The following is a 16,470-nucleotide window of genomic DNA, read 5'->3' as shown; positions in this document are numbered from 1 at the left end:
TCTGCCATAAACCTAGGTTTATAATACTTTTGAGGTGCTAATTAACATTACCTGTTTTTCTCCAGGTGGATAAATTAGATGCTTCAGAATCACTGAGAAAAGAAGAAGAACAAGCTACAGAGACGCAACCTATTGTTTATGGTAATCTCTATCTCTTTTTAACTTAACAGAAATATAGTAGATAAATGTTTTATTCTTTAGGGATTCTACCTCAAAATAGAAATATAATAAGCTTCCAAAATGCAAAAGGCTCACTGAGTAAAGAAATAATTCTCTCTACTGTTATTCCACCCCACTCCCCAAAACAGTCTCAAAACAGGCATTAATTTTATCCCCTCAGGTAATCTTAAATGCAAAGACAATCTCGAAAATCTTAAGATCGTAACCTCAGTTTTTCTATTGCCTGGTCACTGGTTGATTGCTTATTCATAAATTACTGAAGAATTATTATTGGTGAATTCAATTTTCAGAAGTGCCAAGGCTGTCTTTAGAATGCTTTTTTTAAAATATATTTTATTGGTTTTTCACAAAGAGGAAGGGAGAGGGATAGAGAGTTAGAAATATCGATGAGAGAGAAACATCGATCAGCTGCCTCCTGCACACACCCCACCGGGGATGCACCCACAATCCAGGTACATGCCCTTGACCGGAATCGAACCTGGGACCCTTCAGTCCGCAGGCCGATGCTCTATCCACTGAGCCAAACAAGTCAGGGCTAGAATGCTTTTTACATCAGGGATGGGGAACCATTTTTCTGCCAGGGGGCCATTTGGGTATTTATAACATCATTTGTTTAATATAATTCACCTAATATAAATTTATGTTGTTATGAACAAAGCTCCTAGACTTATTGAATTTCTAGTCTTGCCTATAATTGCCTTGGTAGGGCCAGACTAAATTATTTCAAGGGCCTATATGTCCCGGGAGCCAGACATTCCCCGCCCCTGCTTTACGTAAAGAATACATCCTCTATTTAAATTTTAACTGGACAGAGAACCTGAATAGGGTTTCCATTTGAGAACTTTCTGGAGAGATAGGATCTTCAAACTCTCAGTTAATATTAAGGCAATTTAGTTTCTTCTTACACATTTACATCTGAACTACCTTTTCCATTTCACTCTTGGTGAACAGATTCATTTGAACAATGAATTTGAAGGGTATAGGTTACAGTGTTCTTTAGACAAAAAATTTTAACCATTGTATCTCATCCTGCTAAAGGAAATGATAATATTCAAATCTATTATGACATTACCTTCTTTATATTATAAATATAAAGGACTTTGGGGATTTAGAGAATCAGGGTAATTTTGACAAAGTTGGAAAAGATAAACTTTAAATAGATTGTTAGAGATGGGAGCGAGATGTTTCACATATTTGAGATAGGAAACACAGTAGGAACCAAAACAGAATGAGTGTAATAATTTGGGGGCACCTACTAAATTTGATTTGCCTTTAGGGTGTTTAAATGCAGAGACCATATAGGCAGTTGACAGTGGGGTTGAAATTTCAAGACAAATGTCAATATCAAGGTTAGAAGTGATTTTTATAAACTGCTGGTTTCCAAAAAGAATTTGCTCACTAAAACAATTTTGTTGGTTATTCACAAAAAGGGGCGACACGAGGTCGCTTGTGCTGGGAGAAATCTTGCTCTAGGATTACATTCCAGTGGGAGATTGAGTCCTTTTGCGGCAGTTGGGAAGAGGTGTTACGTGTCTTTTCCCTCTAAATAAGCCGGCTTCTCTATAGGTTGTTTTCTGTAAGTGGTCAACAACTATTTAAACTTCCTAAGAGGGGCAACAGAATATATGAAAGAGGTTGTATGCTCTAATGTATTTCATACCTAATATATATTTGATATGTCTTGCAATTTTTAATTGCTTTCTCTAAATTAGTACTAGATTCTTTGCTCAAATGCATTAGGTTTCATTATCATGTAGATGTGCTTAAATCAGAAATTTAAATATAACTTTAACATTTCAGTTATGTTAAAACCATGTCTGTTAATTGTTTTCCTGTGCTAATTATATTGTCACCAAATATAATGTGCAAACACCATGTTATAAAAAGGCTTATTAGTAGATGTCTTGCCTGCTGTCAAGCATGCATGTGCATATTGCTTTAGGTGATATGAGGTAACATAACTACTGTCACAGTTCTGACCCTTAGCTCTGCACTGTTTGTTGGCTTTATCGGCAGGACCCTCCTTAGGGTGACTGTCATGCCAAAATTGTAGCAGTCAGAAGTGCTGCCCAAAACTCAAAGTTGTGATTATGCTACTAGAGGGGAGATTGGAGTGTGATAGTCCTATAATACTAACAATTTTTACTGCCTCCTTGCCCCGCCCCTGCTCCTTTTTGTTTTCCATCTTTAGGTCAGCCCCAGTTGATGCTGACAGCAGGACCCAGTGTTGCAGTCCCTCCCCAGGCACCTTTTGGCTATGGTTATACTGCACCACCCTATGGGCAGCCACAGCCTGGCTTTGGGTACAGCATGTGAAACGGAAAGCTGATCCTGTAGTCGCCTATTTTCGTACTGAAACATCGTCTCTACCCACTTCTCAGTTTATAACAGAGGAAAACAGGCACATGTTCTTGTAACCTTTATTTCATGAAGGACTGCGTTTTGTTTCTAACTATAAACTTGGATCACCTATGTTAAAAGCTTATTTCACATTCCGCATCATTTTAGAATTTATTTTCAAAGGGGAATAGTTTCAATGTTTTATTCATCTGGGCTTTTTTTCTTCCCTTTTGTTCTTTGAAGAACTGCCTAATATTCAATCTGTTGTGAAGAACCTGATTTGCACTCTGTAGTGTTTAAAGAAAAACTCTAATATTGAAGCTCTTAAATTTAGTGTATGTAAACAGCTTACAATATGTATTGTCTAAATGCATTTAAATCTCTTTTATTCAAAGAAAAGCTAAAGCAAAAATATTGGTATCTGACCATGCAAGACTGTCAATGCAACAAAGACAACACTAATCATTATCAGCACATCCTACACTGGACTACAGTGCGCTCTCCAAAGTATTGGGAAAATGCATTACAGACAACTTGCCTGACTTTTCAATGAGCATAAGAGGCCCTCTAACCTATGCAGGTTTCCTGATTACGCATATAGAAAATGCTAGTGTGTTTTTGCTCACTCCATATGTAACAGGTGCCCTTATGTTGTGCTGTATCCTGTGCTTTTTCTGTGGGACCATTCCATTCAAGAACAAAGAGCACCATGATTCCAATCTGTGTGTATTTACTAACCCTTCCCTGAGGTTTGTGTATGTTGGATATTGTGGTGTTTTAGATCACTGAGTGTACAGAAGAGAGAATTCAAACAAAATATTGCTGTTCTTCAGTTTTGTTTGTGGAATTTGAAAATACTCAAATTTAAAATAAATTACTGGACTGTGGAAATAACATGTAGAATGGCAGTTTTAATTAAATACCTCTCAAACTTAAACCAAAGGAAACCATGGTTTTGGTAGTTCCATATTGGATTCCAAGGGTAGGGAGGTATGAGAGCAGAAATGGAATGAGGATCAGGACATGTGAAAACACATATCACATTTATAACATAAGGCACACTATAGTGGGCTACATTTCAGCTATCTCCATCATATTAACCAAGTGGCACTTTTAAGTTTTATCTAAGCATTTTACTTCAATGAACAAGGTCATGATATGAAATTATATTAACTTGATATAAACATATAGAAACATGTAGTTCATGCTATTCCTCACCATGAAATTGTAAGGGTCCCCAAATTATGGGTAGTTTAAGGTGATTTTTTTTTTAAATCAGTGTTTGAATCCAACTCTTGGCTGATGGTTAAGAATGTTACTTTAAGTTCATTTCACTATTAATTATCAGGAGAGTTAGAGAGCCCCCTACTTAGCCTTGTATTGCCACAGAAGGGTTTGTTTTTTTTTAACTTAGAACCTCTTTTCGTTCCCTATCTTTAATTCCCACCCTATTTTCCTATAGGAAATTACAGTATTAGCTGGAAAATCACCCTTTTTTTTGTTTGTCCTAGTGAAGACATCTTGCTATTCAGGATCTGGCTGCACTTTTGTTTCTGCTGGATCTCTGCTCCTTGTTTTCATCATCATGAAAATTAAGAGGGAGAATAGTAATGGTCCTAGTGAGCCTATTCTTTTCAGACTCAACATGTGTTCTAGACCTTCAGTCTCCTAGATCTTCAGTCTCTTCCCTCCCTTCTCTAATAGAATCAAAATAAAATACTTCAGTTAAGGTTTTCTTACAGCATACTTTAAAACTTTTTTTTTAAGAACAACAAAAAAATCTTGTGCTGTAATACTGAGTTGCCACTTAAGCCTTCTATAATGGGCTATAGTAGAAAGAGGAACTGCTTTGACTTGTGTTCAAATCTTGAACAAGATGAACTTCTGAGTTTGTTCCCTGAGTAATTTTTGGAATTCTTTGCAAGACTGTGTTTAAATCACAAAATGCATAGCTCAAGACTAGACAATAGTAAGTGTTGTACAATAAGTAGTAGAATGAATTGGTAATAAACTGTATTTTAAAGGATTTCCTAACATGACTCTGAATGATGGTCTTGGAGAAGGGATTAAAAACAATTAACCAAGGGTACTACGAGTCCTTAGCACTTTTGATGTAACTGAAACAGGATAGAGGAAGGGGAGACATTACTGGGAAACTTTTCATAAGGTAAGCATGCTTTCAGTGATCTTCCCTAATATCCAAATACAGCCTTTGTACAAAACCTGTGATGTTTGTTGACAACTATTTCAACATAGGTAGTATAACAGCAGAAGACTAACGGCTGATCTCCGAGTAGGGCCGCTTAAGTTTGCTGTAAATTGATTTAGTCATGCAGACATTCTCACTCTAGTGGTTCTCAAACTTTTTCTTTAGGATCCTTTCATACTCTTAAATCATTGAAGATCCCAAAGAGTTTCAGTTTATATGGGGTTGCATTTATTGATATTTACTGTATTAGTAGTTAAAACAAATTTTAAAAATTATTAAATCCATTTAAATGTAATAGTAATAAACTCATTCCATGTTAACATAAAGAATTATAAATTAACTGTATGTCCCAAAACAAAGGACAAGTGATAAGAGTGGCTGGCATTGTACTATTTTTTAATAACTTTCTTCAGAGTTTGTCTTAACAGAAGACTGCTGGATTCTCATCTGCTTCTATATTCAATCTGTTATGTTTTTGTTGAAGTACATGAAGAAAGTATGGTTTCACTGATTTGTAACTAGGAAAGTATTTTAATAGCCTTTTTAGATACTTGGGGTTAGTTGAAATGTGGAATCTGAAATTATAAAAGTGAACTTTTCATACTGTTGTATTAAAATCCATTGGTCTATCTTTATTTTGAATGGATCTTTTACCCATGCATGATTTGTACCCTCATGCATTGGTTATGTAGAAGACATTTACTACATTACATAGTTCTTCAAAATGTTGACACATTATATATTATAAGATATTTGTGAGAAATACTGATCTTACCAGGAAAGTCTTAAGTTTGGGGAAGCTTGGATGAGAGGCAGATGTAAGTTTTCCTACATCCTGTCAATGGTTATTTATGAGGAGACTGCTACCAAACATTCAGATCTGGATAACCAGTTTGTCGGTGGTTCTTGCCAGTAAAACTTTTCCATGATAAAAGCAGCTAGTTCCGCTCACCACTCAGCCTCACGAGTATTTTTGTCATATTTCAGTGTGCACCATAAGTGTTTAATGCTACACAGAATATTAAGGCAAATAGTTAAGGGTCAAATTTAGTAATATTGTTAGTGCTTCATCCAGGGTGAAATTTTTTTTTTTTTATTGTGGGGAGGGCAGTGAAAACTACTTGTACAGGTAGGTGCCACTGCCTTCATTTGTGAAAGGTGCCAGCAGTTTTACCCATGGTGTAAAAGGAAATGTGTTAATATTATAAAAATAGTTTTAACCCCCTGAAAGTGTGTTAGAGAACCCATGGGCTCTACCCATACTTTGAAACCTGGAAGATTATGAATCCTATTAAATAAATACTAAGTACAGGTGAACTAGAGAACAAAATGTATCACCAGAATTTGCATACAATTCATCCTAGTAGATACGCCATGACTTATTACAATTACTTGAATCAGCCACAGCAGGCCATTCTGTGGGGAATGCAGTTCTCTGAACGTGGAACCAACAGTCTGAGGCAAGCCTCAGAAATTACCTGAGCCAGAACCATGCATTTAGGATTGAGTTCAATTCAATTACACTTCGTTGCATCACTTTTGAATCTAGTAGTATAAACATTCTCTTTAGAAACAGTTGCTACTGTGGCATCATTTAGTTGCAATTTCTCCTGTGCTGTAATATGCCAGTGTAAGTGGTATAAAACTGACCAAATATGATAACTTTTAAGGCTGCCTGCCAACTCCTTTAAACTTATTCCTTAGTTGTGCTATCATGCTGCTTCCGTTGAAGTTAACTGCTAATTAATGCTGATTGTTGAAGTTAACACGGAGAGTTGAAGCCACTTAGCATGCGCCTGTTATCAAAATTCTCCCTGGCATCATAATTCTTAGGGATATACTAAATTTAGAAATACTGCCAGGATCCCCCTAAAAGGCTCTCAGAAAAAGGGCTTTTTGCAAGAATACATTGCAAAAAGGGTAGAAGCTGTATAGTTTTGGGAGCTGGGAAGCTGGCATAGTAATACTGGAATTATGTCATGTTAATTGTATAAAGATCAAAAGGGAAATAAAGATGCCCATAAATAATTGAATTATCTAATTCCTTAAGTTCTGGGTAAACTGAGATGTGATGACGCACTACTTTCACTTCACAGTGACCATAAATTCCTACATGTGCCCATTGCCACATTTAAGGTCCACACAAGGCACTTCACCAGTTTCAGGGCTTTCACTGTCAGGAAAGGGGGGAAGTGAAGCAGTTTTATAGGCTATGATGTAGAACCAACCACTACTGAGAAACTTTGGCCACAGGGGGTCTGAGAAATGAGCATGAAACTGCACAGGTGGGTTATATCAATGCTATTAAACCTCAACTTTGAGACATAAATTTTAAAAATCTAGCAGGTTAGAGTCTAAAGCCTTTTGTGGGTGGCTATACATCTATTAATAAAGTAGGTGCTCAGTCATCCAGAAAGTTATGGTAGGAAAGAACCTGCATCCAATGGGACTACCTTTGAACCCCTGATCCTCTCCAATGGTGACAGCAACATAGTCTTGGGGAAAAAGAGCTATTAACATGCAGAGGGACCTAACCATGCAAAGGAAATGCTGTTTCCCCCCTTGTAATCCAATTTTGTTGTGAACTGTTTCTCTTAAGTATTTTTTGTTTCAGGACTTAAACCACTAGGACAATTTAACCAACTTTTTTTTTCTTTTTAGCCCAAGATAACTGTGTAACTGTGCCAAGTACATGACAGAAGAACATGGCAACAGATTTTCACCTCAAGAACACTTAAATTGGGGGAAGAAACTCAGCTTTTATTGTTAGAATTTGACAGTTTCAAACATTTGTGGTGAGACAATCATGATACAAAATTCTGTCTAGTAAAGTTTTAGGTGACCAGTGACTTTGTCAATTAGGTCTGCTGGTCCTGGCCCAATTCCCAGGACAGTCTGAGAACCTGGTGCAATCTGAGTACGTCCAGCATCTTGGATTAAACTTACAGTCAGTCCCAGCGTCTTTGCGTGGGTCAGTAATCCAATCAGAGTTTCTTCATCAGGGGCTTTGACCACCACTTTGGGCTGGCCACAGTATTCCCACTGTTTGAGCAGTTCGGGGTTTTTCCTTTGAATCTGCTTGTAGGCAGAAACAGCAGCATGAGAACACTGGGCAGCCACCTTCCCTTTTCCCATCTTTAAGTCATTTCGAACCACAAGAATCATTTTGTACTCCCCACTCTCTCCTAAGATGCTCGCTTCAGTTCTGGGTTCTGTGTGTGTCTCGTTCACTGAGCTTTTGGGGATCGTCCCAAAGCGTACACGGAGGCCCCAGCCCAAGCACATGCCACAAGCTACTCCAGCAGCCACGCTGAGTGCACCAGGATGAGCCAAATACTCCATTACCAAGGATTTGGAGAGCATCTTAAAGGAAAGGAAAAAGGTTATCACCACACAGCAGTGAAAAGTTACAGGCTTATCAAATACCTTAATAGTATATAAGCAACAGTGTTTTTAAAACTCTGAGGTCACCCAGAAAAAAGGCACAATATATTTTGAATCTTATGTGTGTACCACTTTTTCTCCTCTACTAGAAAAAATTTCAAGAATACAGATGAAGCAATTTAAGTCATTTTGAATCTCAAAGTAAGAAGTATCTCTTGTTCTTGGCTACAACAAAGCTCTGTTCCTCAGAAAGGAAATGTCCTGTTTTACCAAGATGCCCGAAGGGTCTAAAGAAACCAAGAATAACTCCCCCACCCCCTTTTCTGGAATATAGTGCTTATTTAATCGTGTCTTCATAATGCAATGTGGGATGGTACCAGCGCCTCAGAGAAGTTCCTGGTTGTCTATGTAATGGGTCTGGAGTGAGGTGCCTTGCTAACATTTACTAGACCTGAGCATAGAGTGCTGTAAGTCTTACAAGTGAAGATTTGTCCCATTGGACATTATTGTAAGTGCAAAACTTAATACACAAGACGAACCCAATTTCATTTTACATACAAACACAAACTATTTTTTGCATTTAATATACAGTGAATTTACCAGAGTGCTTTATATAAAAACAAAGGGAGATTAGCCTTTATCCTTTTTTATCTTAAAAATTAATTCTTGTTATCCCAGCAAAGCTGTTGATGGTATCTGAGTCACCAATAAAACGTATCAGTCTACATTTGAGGTTATTGGATTCATGTGATTCTGTGGCACAAGTCCTGGAAATACATATTTTATCATAAATTTTCTTTTTATTCTCGTTAAAATTAGGACATTGATGCTTTAAAATTTTCATGGTAAGTTATATGCAGTTTTATCAAATATTTTAATATAAGGATAGTGCAGGGGAAGGGGATGTTCATTTATTGTGGCTTCATTAAAAGCAATTGTATTGCCACAGAAGGGGCAAATTGACCAAACAGCAGAACAACTGGTGGAATGACCAGTCGCTATGAAGTGCACTGACCACCAGGGGGCAGATGCTCAATGCAGGAGCTGCCCCAGCCCGCAGGCCCCAGGTCAACCAAGGCAGGTGCCAGTGGGTGCCCCCCAACCACGCCGCCGGTCACCCCACAGATCAGCCCAGATTGCCAGCCAGGCCTAGGGAGCCTACCCATGCATGAATTTCATGCACTGGGCCTCTAGTATACTATAAAATTAACTTTTATTAACAAGTACAATTCATGTTTGAAATTAAAAGATACTGTAATCAGTTTTAAACTGTATATTACATTTTGTTTGACCAAAAGACATCCTGGTCAGAGATGTCTGGCAAATAAAAAAGATAGAGGTATCTCCCACATTTTGAAAATCCATGTTACATCACTCGCTTTTGTGAAAAACCTACATTAGTACCTGCTTTCAGTAACCAAAAATCCGAAAATTTTCCATTTTACAAAAAAAAAAGGGGGGCAGAAAGCAAAAAGTGTTCACTGTTTTTCAGCGATTCAATATAGAGGCAGCGTGCACCCAGAGTAGTAAGAGTGGCACTGTCTTTACTATCCAAGTATTATTTTAGGTTTCTTGTATGATTTGGTAGGTTATTTTCTGGGGCTTGGGAACACTCAAATTTTTCCATATAAATGAACAGGAATTGCTTCTTCACTTTACACCATCCATTTCTACTTACAAAAGATTTCAGAGGACCCTCTCCTTTCAGGTAGTGTATATGTGCATCATTTTAGTGGTCAGAAGATAAGCCCAGGCTAGAAATATAGATTTAAGAGAACTTCACATACAACTGAGGTAATCCAAGTGATGAAAGTGGATGAGGCCACTGGGAAAAGTAGAGTGGAGAAAGGGCTAAAACAAAATCCTGTGGAAACAAACGTTTAGGGTTCAAAAGAGAGTTAGTGATGGGGTGGCTAGAGGGAAAAGGGTCACACATGGTCTCAGTCCTCTTTCACTGGTGTGCCTAATGAGGCAACAGGGCTGTGCAGACAGGACTTTCTGGCTCTAGATATCTTGGCAGCCAGAAAAGTAAATAATTAGAACCCACATTGGGACTTCTCTCTGATCATCTAACGATAACGACCAGACTAAACTGAACAATTAGACGGATTCTCTGCTCTAATTTATAGGTTGCAAAGTAACCAAATATCTCATATATCAAAATCAGGTACTATCTGGAGAAAGGAGGTTTACAGTTGTGAATACACGAAATAGTTTATTCTTGTATTTATTACTGTATTCTTTTCCATATGACCAACTGTAAACCTACTTTTGCCCTACCCTGTACAGAAAAAAGACCTATTATGTGTTGAATAACATTCTAAACCTTTTACTTCCATTTCTGTTGCTATGAAAATAAAAGGAAAATATTTGCCTCATTTTAAAGATAAGAATCAGAGAAGCTCCTTATCCACAGTAACATGACTGACTAATAAGAGCAGTATTAAAATGTACTCACTATTAAGCTCATGATACAGAGCTCATCTTCAAAGCTTTATTCCCAAATCATCATATGCTGAAGACCCCTAAAGCCTTTCTTGAGCTCCAAACTTGCATTTCCAGCTTCTGCTAGTTTCACCACTTAGATGTCTATGAAGTACTCTAACCTGAACTCAGTATCTTCCCTTCCCTCTCAAACTTCCTTTTTCTGTATTCTTGATTTCTAAGTAACTCTGGACTTTTCTGTCCTCCCACCCAGTCACCAAAACTTGTTGATCTGTCTTAAACCATCTTATCTAAGCAGTGACCCAATTATCTCTTGGCCAAAAGCCTCTAACATTAACTTCACTACCTCTCATCTTTCCACATTTGCTTCACTCGTGCCCTAGTTCATCCTAGTCCATCTGCCAGTATAATTATGCTCCTAAAACACAAACCTGAGTCTACTTCCCTGCTCAAAAATCACTGGGTAAACGCCTACAGAATAAAACAAATCCCTTTGCACGAATTTACAGCGCTACCCAATTTGGTTACAACCTACTGTATCCTTCTAACCTACCCTCCTGCTACTTACTGTACTACCCAGACACACCAAATTACTAGGTCCCTTCAAGCAGCAATCTTCCCCTGCAATTATTTTCCTTCACCTAAACACACAAACAAAAACATCTTCTTTACTCCTTAAGGCGCAGTTCAAATGCCTGTCTCTAAAATATTTACCAACCCCCAGTCTTAACTATTCTTCCCAGCTGCTGTAGCACTTATACATAACTCCTCCTGTGGGTCATAGTCTCTGGCGTCTACTTCTTTAATATTTCAATTAAGGAAATATTTCTCTAACCATTATGTCTGGGAACCAAATTTTCGATCATATTCTTAGAACTCCCCCCCCCCTTTTTTTTTCCTTCAACTCGATACGATGGGGGATTTCAATAAAAACTCAGCAGAGTGCGACGCCTGCTCGGTGTTCTCTCACATTCGGAGCGAGCACATCGATGCTGCCCGAATGGAGGAGGCTTTGTCTGGGAACTGAAAATTCTGGGCCCGTCCCCTGCCCAGCATCTTGGTCCCTTCTTCCAAAGGATGGCTGGCAGAACAGGAACAGTGGCTCCAGCAGCTTTGGGGCGGCAGGAAATTCACAAAGATGAAAGGGTGGGGGTGCGGGTTACGGAAAGAAACATCCCAACTGGAGAGAAGATGGAGAACGGCATCCTCTCCTTCGCCCTGCGAGGGGCCCACCTACCTACTGCGCTTCTCCTCGCCTCGACCGCGTCTTCAGGTTCTTCACTTTGGAGGAGCGAGCACGCTGCGATCGCACGAGGTACCTCTTCCGCGGTTCCTGGACAACAAGTTCCGGATCAAGAACTGCGGAGAGAACAGTCATTCTCCCTTTCGCTCCGCCCACAGGTCCCGAACCGAAATCCGGCGACCATCAGCCGAGGTTGCCGAAAGGAGGTGGGAACGATTCTCTTCAGGAGACGGTCTCCCGGGGGAACACGGACCGGAAGTGACGCGAGCGAGTTCCGGTTTTGCCGGAGCCCAGCGGCGAGTGTGAGAGTCGGTCAGGTGCCGCTTGTAGGACCCGGAGATCCGGAGCAGCCGGGGTCGGAGCGGGTAGGTAAACGAGTCCGGGGAATTGGGGACGGAAGCCCGAGACTCTCCTCAGAGCTCAGCCTCTTCCGGAACTCTCCCACTTAACGCCGTGCAGACCTGGGGCACCGTGATTTCGACTTCAAGCAGTGTTTTCGGGGGCTGCGGACTCTGGATGTCTGGCGGTAGCCAGCTTATCTGGGACACCGCTCCCTGGTTGGCCACCGGTACACCGAACCCACGCACCTTACTCCCCACCATTTGCCTTGAGCGCCACTAATTGGCAAGCCGTTCTCAGCTGCTGCTTCCCTCCCCGGTTTCTAGGACTTTAGAGTAAATGGAGATCTTCCCTGCTGATGACCAAGCTGTTTAGAAGCATACGCTTTTAAGCAAAATTCAGACGTGTTGTTTCATGTATATCTTGTTCTTGTTCTTGTTTTTTATTTAGAAAAATTTTTCACACTTGTCTGAAACGAGGTGACAAGGTTGTTGAGATGTGGAATTATATAGATTAGAGGTTATCATTAGTTTCAATAGCTAGTAAATTTGCGTGTTGACTTTGTAACTACCAAACACTGATCTTATAGTCATTGGCAAATTTTTTTCATTGATTTTAGAGAGAGAGAGAGAAACATCGATGTGATAGAGAAACTTCAGTTGCCTCCCATACATACCCCCACGGGACAGGGAGCCCAAAACCTGTGTATGGGTGTTCCCAGGGATGCTCCAACCAACCGGCCAGGGCTGGTGTCATATTTTTTTTGTTCAGTTATCGAGGAACTGATTACCCAAATTTTCTCACTGTCCATCTTCTTCCTGTCTTTGGCTTGAATAACCACTTTTTAGAATTGTAAAATATCATCAGACTTTGAGTCAAAGACCTGGATTGAAGTCCAACATTTACTGAGTGAAAGTTGACAGATTACCTAACTTTCTGAGCTGGTTGGTAAAGGTGCCGTTCATTTTATCTCATAGAATGTCACAATGATTGAGATAGTAAATGTGAAATCACTATGTAAGTGAAAATATGGTGATATTGTCATTTTACTCTGAAATCTGGGCATGTCTAGTGCAGAATACTGTTCCTTTGCATCTCTTCAAAATTTGGTGTTTTATGTTGTGTAGTATTTACCAGAAAGTATTATCATACATTTCTCTGAGATGATCTTTGCCCTACTTGGAACACAATAAAAGCTAGCCAGGAATAATTAGATACTGTAATCCATTGAGTTAGTCACCTTAATTAATAAGTAGGTGACCGGAAAATGAGTATAGCTTTGTATTTGAGAGTCTAAGTCTGATCTTTTTTCGGTCATCATGTATTATTACTTAAGAATTTACAAGTGCAGAGGAAGCTGAGGTTTTTGGTGCTTATATATAGTTAAATACCTATTGAATGCAGTATTTAGAAGTAGAAGCAACCTCTGTGAACATATAGTTAGATTTTTTCATTTAATAGGAGAAAATTGAGGCCTAGAAACAGTCAGTTTTGGCTCGCCTGAGGTCCTATGGCTTAGGTAGCGCCAGAACCTGAACTGGAAATGAGAGCCCAGGTGTTCTTTCTGTTCTGCTCAGGTGGTCTCTAGGCATCTTTGTATTGTTTGGTAGTGTTTCCTGGTTTGCATGAAAATGATTTCTCTCATGTAGTAAAGAGATATATATATGTGTGTGTGTATACATCCATCCCTTCCCCCTTTAGTCTTGTAAATTCCATGAAAACAAAAACGCTATGGTTGGCGAGATTTGCAGTGGAATGTTTTTGTTTGTTTTTGTGTGTGTGTGTTTTGTTTTGTTTTTGCAGTGGAATGTTATAAGGAAAGAAAATTAGTTCTATTCTTCAGAACAGTTATTCTGAGTTCATGCTTTGTTAGTATCAGGTATCGAGGTATCTTCTTTCTGGCAAGTGGAAAAGACAGAGGATCCTTGTAACACATGTCTCACTCAGTGAATGTTGCTAATACGTATGAGAAGCTGTATTAATTACTTTGCTCCTGCTAAAAAAATTTCTCCAAGCTGTTTGTAATTTCATCATTCTGTTATTCTAGAGGCCCAGTGCATGAAATTGGTGCACGGGTAGGGTCCCTAAGCCTGGTTGGCGATCAGAGCCGATCGGGGCCTTCTGGCTGCTGGCCGGGGCCTTCCTTCCCTGGCTGCCACCTGCCAGCTGGGGCCTTCCTTCATTCTGTGCTGCCTACTGGTGGTCAGATCATGTCATAGCAAGCAGTCAAACTCCTGAGGGGCCACTTTGCATATTAGCCTCTTATATATATAGACTAGAGGCCCAGTGCACAAAAATTTGTACACTCGGCAGGGGAGGGTGGTCCCTCAGCCCAGCCTGCGCCCTCTCACAGTCCGGGAGCCCTCAGGGGATGTCCTACTGATGGCTTAGGCCTACTTCTGTAGGAGGCAACCAGGCAGGCCAATCGGGGGACAGCGCTGCCCCAATCACCCCGCTGCTGCCAGCCTCCCTCTGCGGGAGGCGACCGAGCAGCCGATCAGGGGATGGCACCAGAAGGCACAGCCTCACCTCACCCCCCACCCCATCACCCCTCTGCCACCACTGGTAGCTGTTGCCTCCTATTGCGGTCCTGCCCCAGCAGGTCCAGGGTTCCCAAAGGTGTGGACGGAGTCGGCAAAGAATAAAGGACATGGAGACAGCATTCAGTTGATCAGCATAGCGAGGTTCTCTTTTTTATTGTTCTGTTACATCTATATTTATACCATTTCATCCTATAAGCATGCCTCTATAATCACGGGCAGACCCCTGGGGATACGGGCCCAACAAGTCCCAAATTTATTGCCAACAGCCTTAGTTCAAATTCTTCATAAGTAGTACATGGTATTTCTGTAACACTAGGGGGATTTACTGATTTATTCTCTTCCTTAGCCCTGTTAATAATCCCTGACCTGGGGAAACAACCTTTCTCGGGGAGGTGGTCCTGTTTAAAACATAGCGCTAAGAAAGGGGAGCAAACATATGCCATATACGCCTGGTTCCTTGAAACGTAAGCTGTGCAGATGTTTCTTCCCTGCAGCGACTGTGTCAAGCAGCAAGGGTGGACCGGCTTCCGGCAAATTCCCCCCTTTTTATTTTTTAAATGACAGCGCGTGTAAATCAGCAGCCACCTCTCGGATTGGGTTGTTTAAGACTCGGAAGAAGACTTGTTTGTGATTTTGCTAACAGGTTAGTCCGAGGCTTAACCCTATATCGGCTCCCCACAGCCTCCCCCCCACCTCCCTTCGCCATTCCCTCCCTCTCCCTGCTGGCACATGCCTTGGCTGGCCTGGCGCTTCCTGCTCACCGGCCCCATTTCCCGCCAACTGGTCATTCCATGGTTTGGTCAATTTGCATATTATGCTTTTATTATATAGGATTATTTCTTAATCTGTGGAGTCATTTCTGTAATTATTTCATTCTGGATAAATAGCCAATGTAGAAGAGTTAATTCTCTGTCTTGTTGGAAACTCTTTTTGCTTCCATTGATTGCACAAAACCTGTTTAGTCTCTCCCCTTTCTTGGAGATTGTAGGGCCAGGAACTTACTATAACTGCTGTTTTTTGCCCACATGCTCTTTGTTGGTCTCACTTAAACTCCAGATTAGAGACAAAAACAAACTGAATGAATTGAATTGTAAACTTGTTTGTTGTTGTGTTAGTTAAAAATCTGTTTCCACAGAGACTTGAAAATATTGTGGAAGTAAACTTTTAAGGAGTTTATTGCTTGAAGAAACTCCTTATTTCGTCTGGGAAAGCAACTTTGTGTAGAGAGTGCTGAATTGATATTATGTGTTATGTAAACCCTATTTAAAGCTCATTTAAAAATATGCTTCTTAAAGGTTTTGGAACTTTGAATAGGTGATACTTTTCTGTGTTAGATAAAAGATGATGCTTAAAGCTTAAGGTATTTTTAAGTTAAGCAAGAGCAACCTATTGAGTAATCCTATATCAGCTGGTGTAGCTATAATTGCTATGGAATTTGTCAGTAGTATTCCAGAAATACATATCTTTGTGGTATTTTCTCTTTTCTTCAGGTTCATTAATAATAATAACCCTAGTCTTTACAAATTTTTCTAAGAAGACTGGGTGGATAGTGATAAGAGTCAAGGTTATGAAGCTAAATTGCCTTGGTTCAAATTCCAGCTCTACTGCTGTGCAACCCTTGGGCTAGTTACTTAGCCTCTTGCAATCTCAATTTCCTCCTTGACAGTGTAGTCAGAGTCTTTCTTGTTAGGGTTAAATGAATAGATTTAAGTAAAGCATTTAGAATAGTGCCTGGCATTTAGTTGCCCATGATTATTATCATCAGCGTCATCATCATGTGGCCTACT

At 40.0% G+C, this 16,470-nt stretch overlaps 3 protein-coding genes across 6 annotated transcripts in view; 2 read left to right on the top strand and 1 right to left on the bottom strand.

Moving 5' to 3' along the window:
• CLTC (clathrin heavy chain) overlaps nt 1-5,364 on the top strand; it is a 64,571-nt gene extending 59,207 nt beyond the window's left edge. For all 4 annotated transcript variants that reach the window (XM_006770243.2, XM_006770240.2, XM_006770241.2 and 1 more), the window contains 2 exons: nt 66-141; nt 2,372-5,364. In XM_006770243.2, coding sequence (XP_006770306.1) covers nt 66-141; nt 2,372-2,496 — 201 coding nt within the window. In that variant the 3' untranslated portion in view covers nt 2,497-5,364. The remainder of the gene's footprint in view (nt 1-65; nt 142-2,371) is intronic.
• Nucleotides 5,365-7,468: 2,104 nt separating this feature from the next.
• Nucleotides 7,469-11,924, bottom strand: PTRH2 (peptidyl-tRNA hydrolase 2). The gene is made up of 2 exons (XM_006770239.2): nt 11,796-11,924; nt 7,469-8,092 (listed from the first exon to the last, which is right to left on the bottom strand). Exon 2 carries the CDS (start codon nt 8,090-8,092, stop codon nt 7,553-7,555), a length of 540 nt encoding a protein of 179 aa, XP_006770302.1. The 5' UTR covers nt 11,796-11,924; the 3' UTR covers nt 7,469-7,552.
• Nucleotides 11,925-11,934: 10 nt separating this feature from the next.
• The window catches only part of VMP1 (vacuole membrane protein 1), a 99,418-nt gene continuing 94,882 nt past the window's right edge, over nt 11,935-16,470 (top strand). The window contains exon 1 of the mRNA XM_006770238.2: nt 11,935-12,166. The gene's annotated coding sequence lies outside the window, so the exon portion shown is untranslated. The remainder of the gene's footprint in view (nt 12,167-16,470) is intronic.

Source organism: Myotis davidii, unplaced genomic scaffold, assembly GCF_000327345.1.
Source record: "Myotis davidii unplaced genomic scaffold, ASM32734v1 scaffold684, whole genome shotgun sequence".
Lineage (NCBI taxonomy): Eukaryota > Metazoa > Chordata > Mammalia > Chiroptera > Vespertilionidae > Myotis > Myotis davidii.
The sequence above is the reverse complement of the archived record's forward strand: the minus strand, read 5'-3'. Positions and strand labels throughout refer to the sequence as shown.

Coding starts and splice junctions, on each gene's coding strand:
- PTRH2 (XM_006770239.2), bottom strand. CDS start 8,092: ATGCTCTCCAAATCCTTGGTAATGGAGTATTTGGCTCATCCTGGTGCA.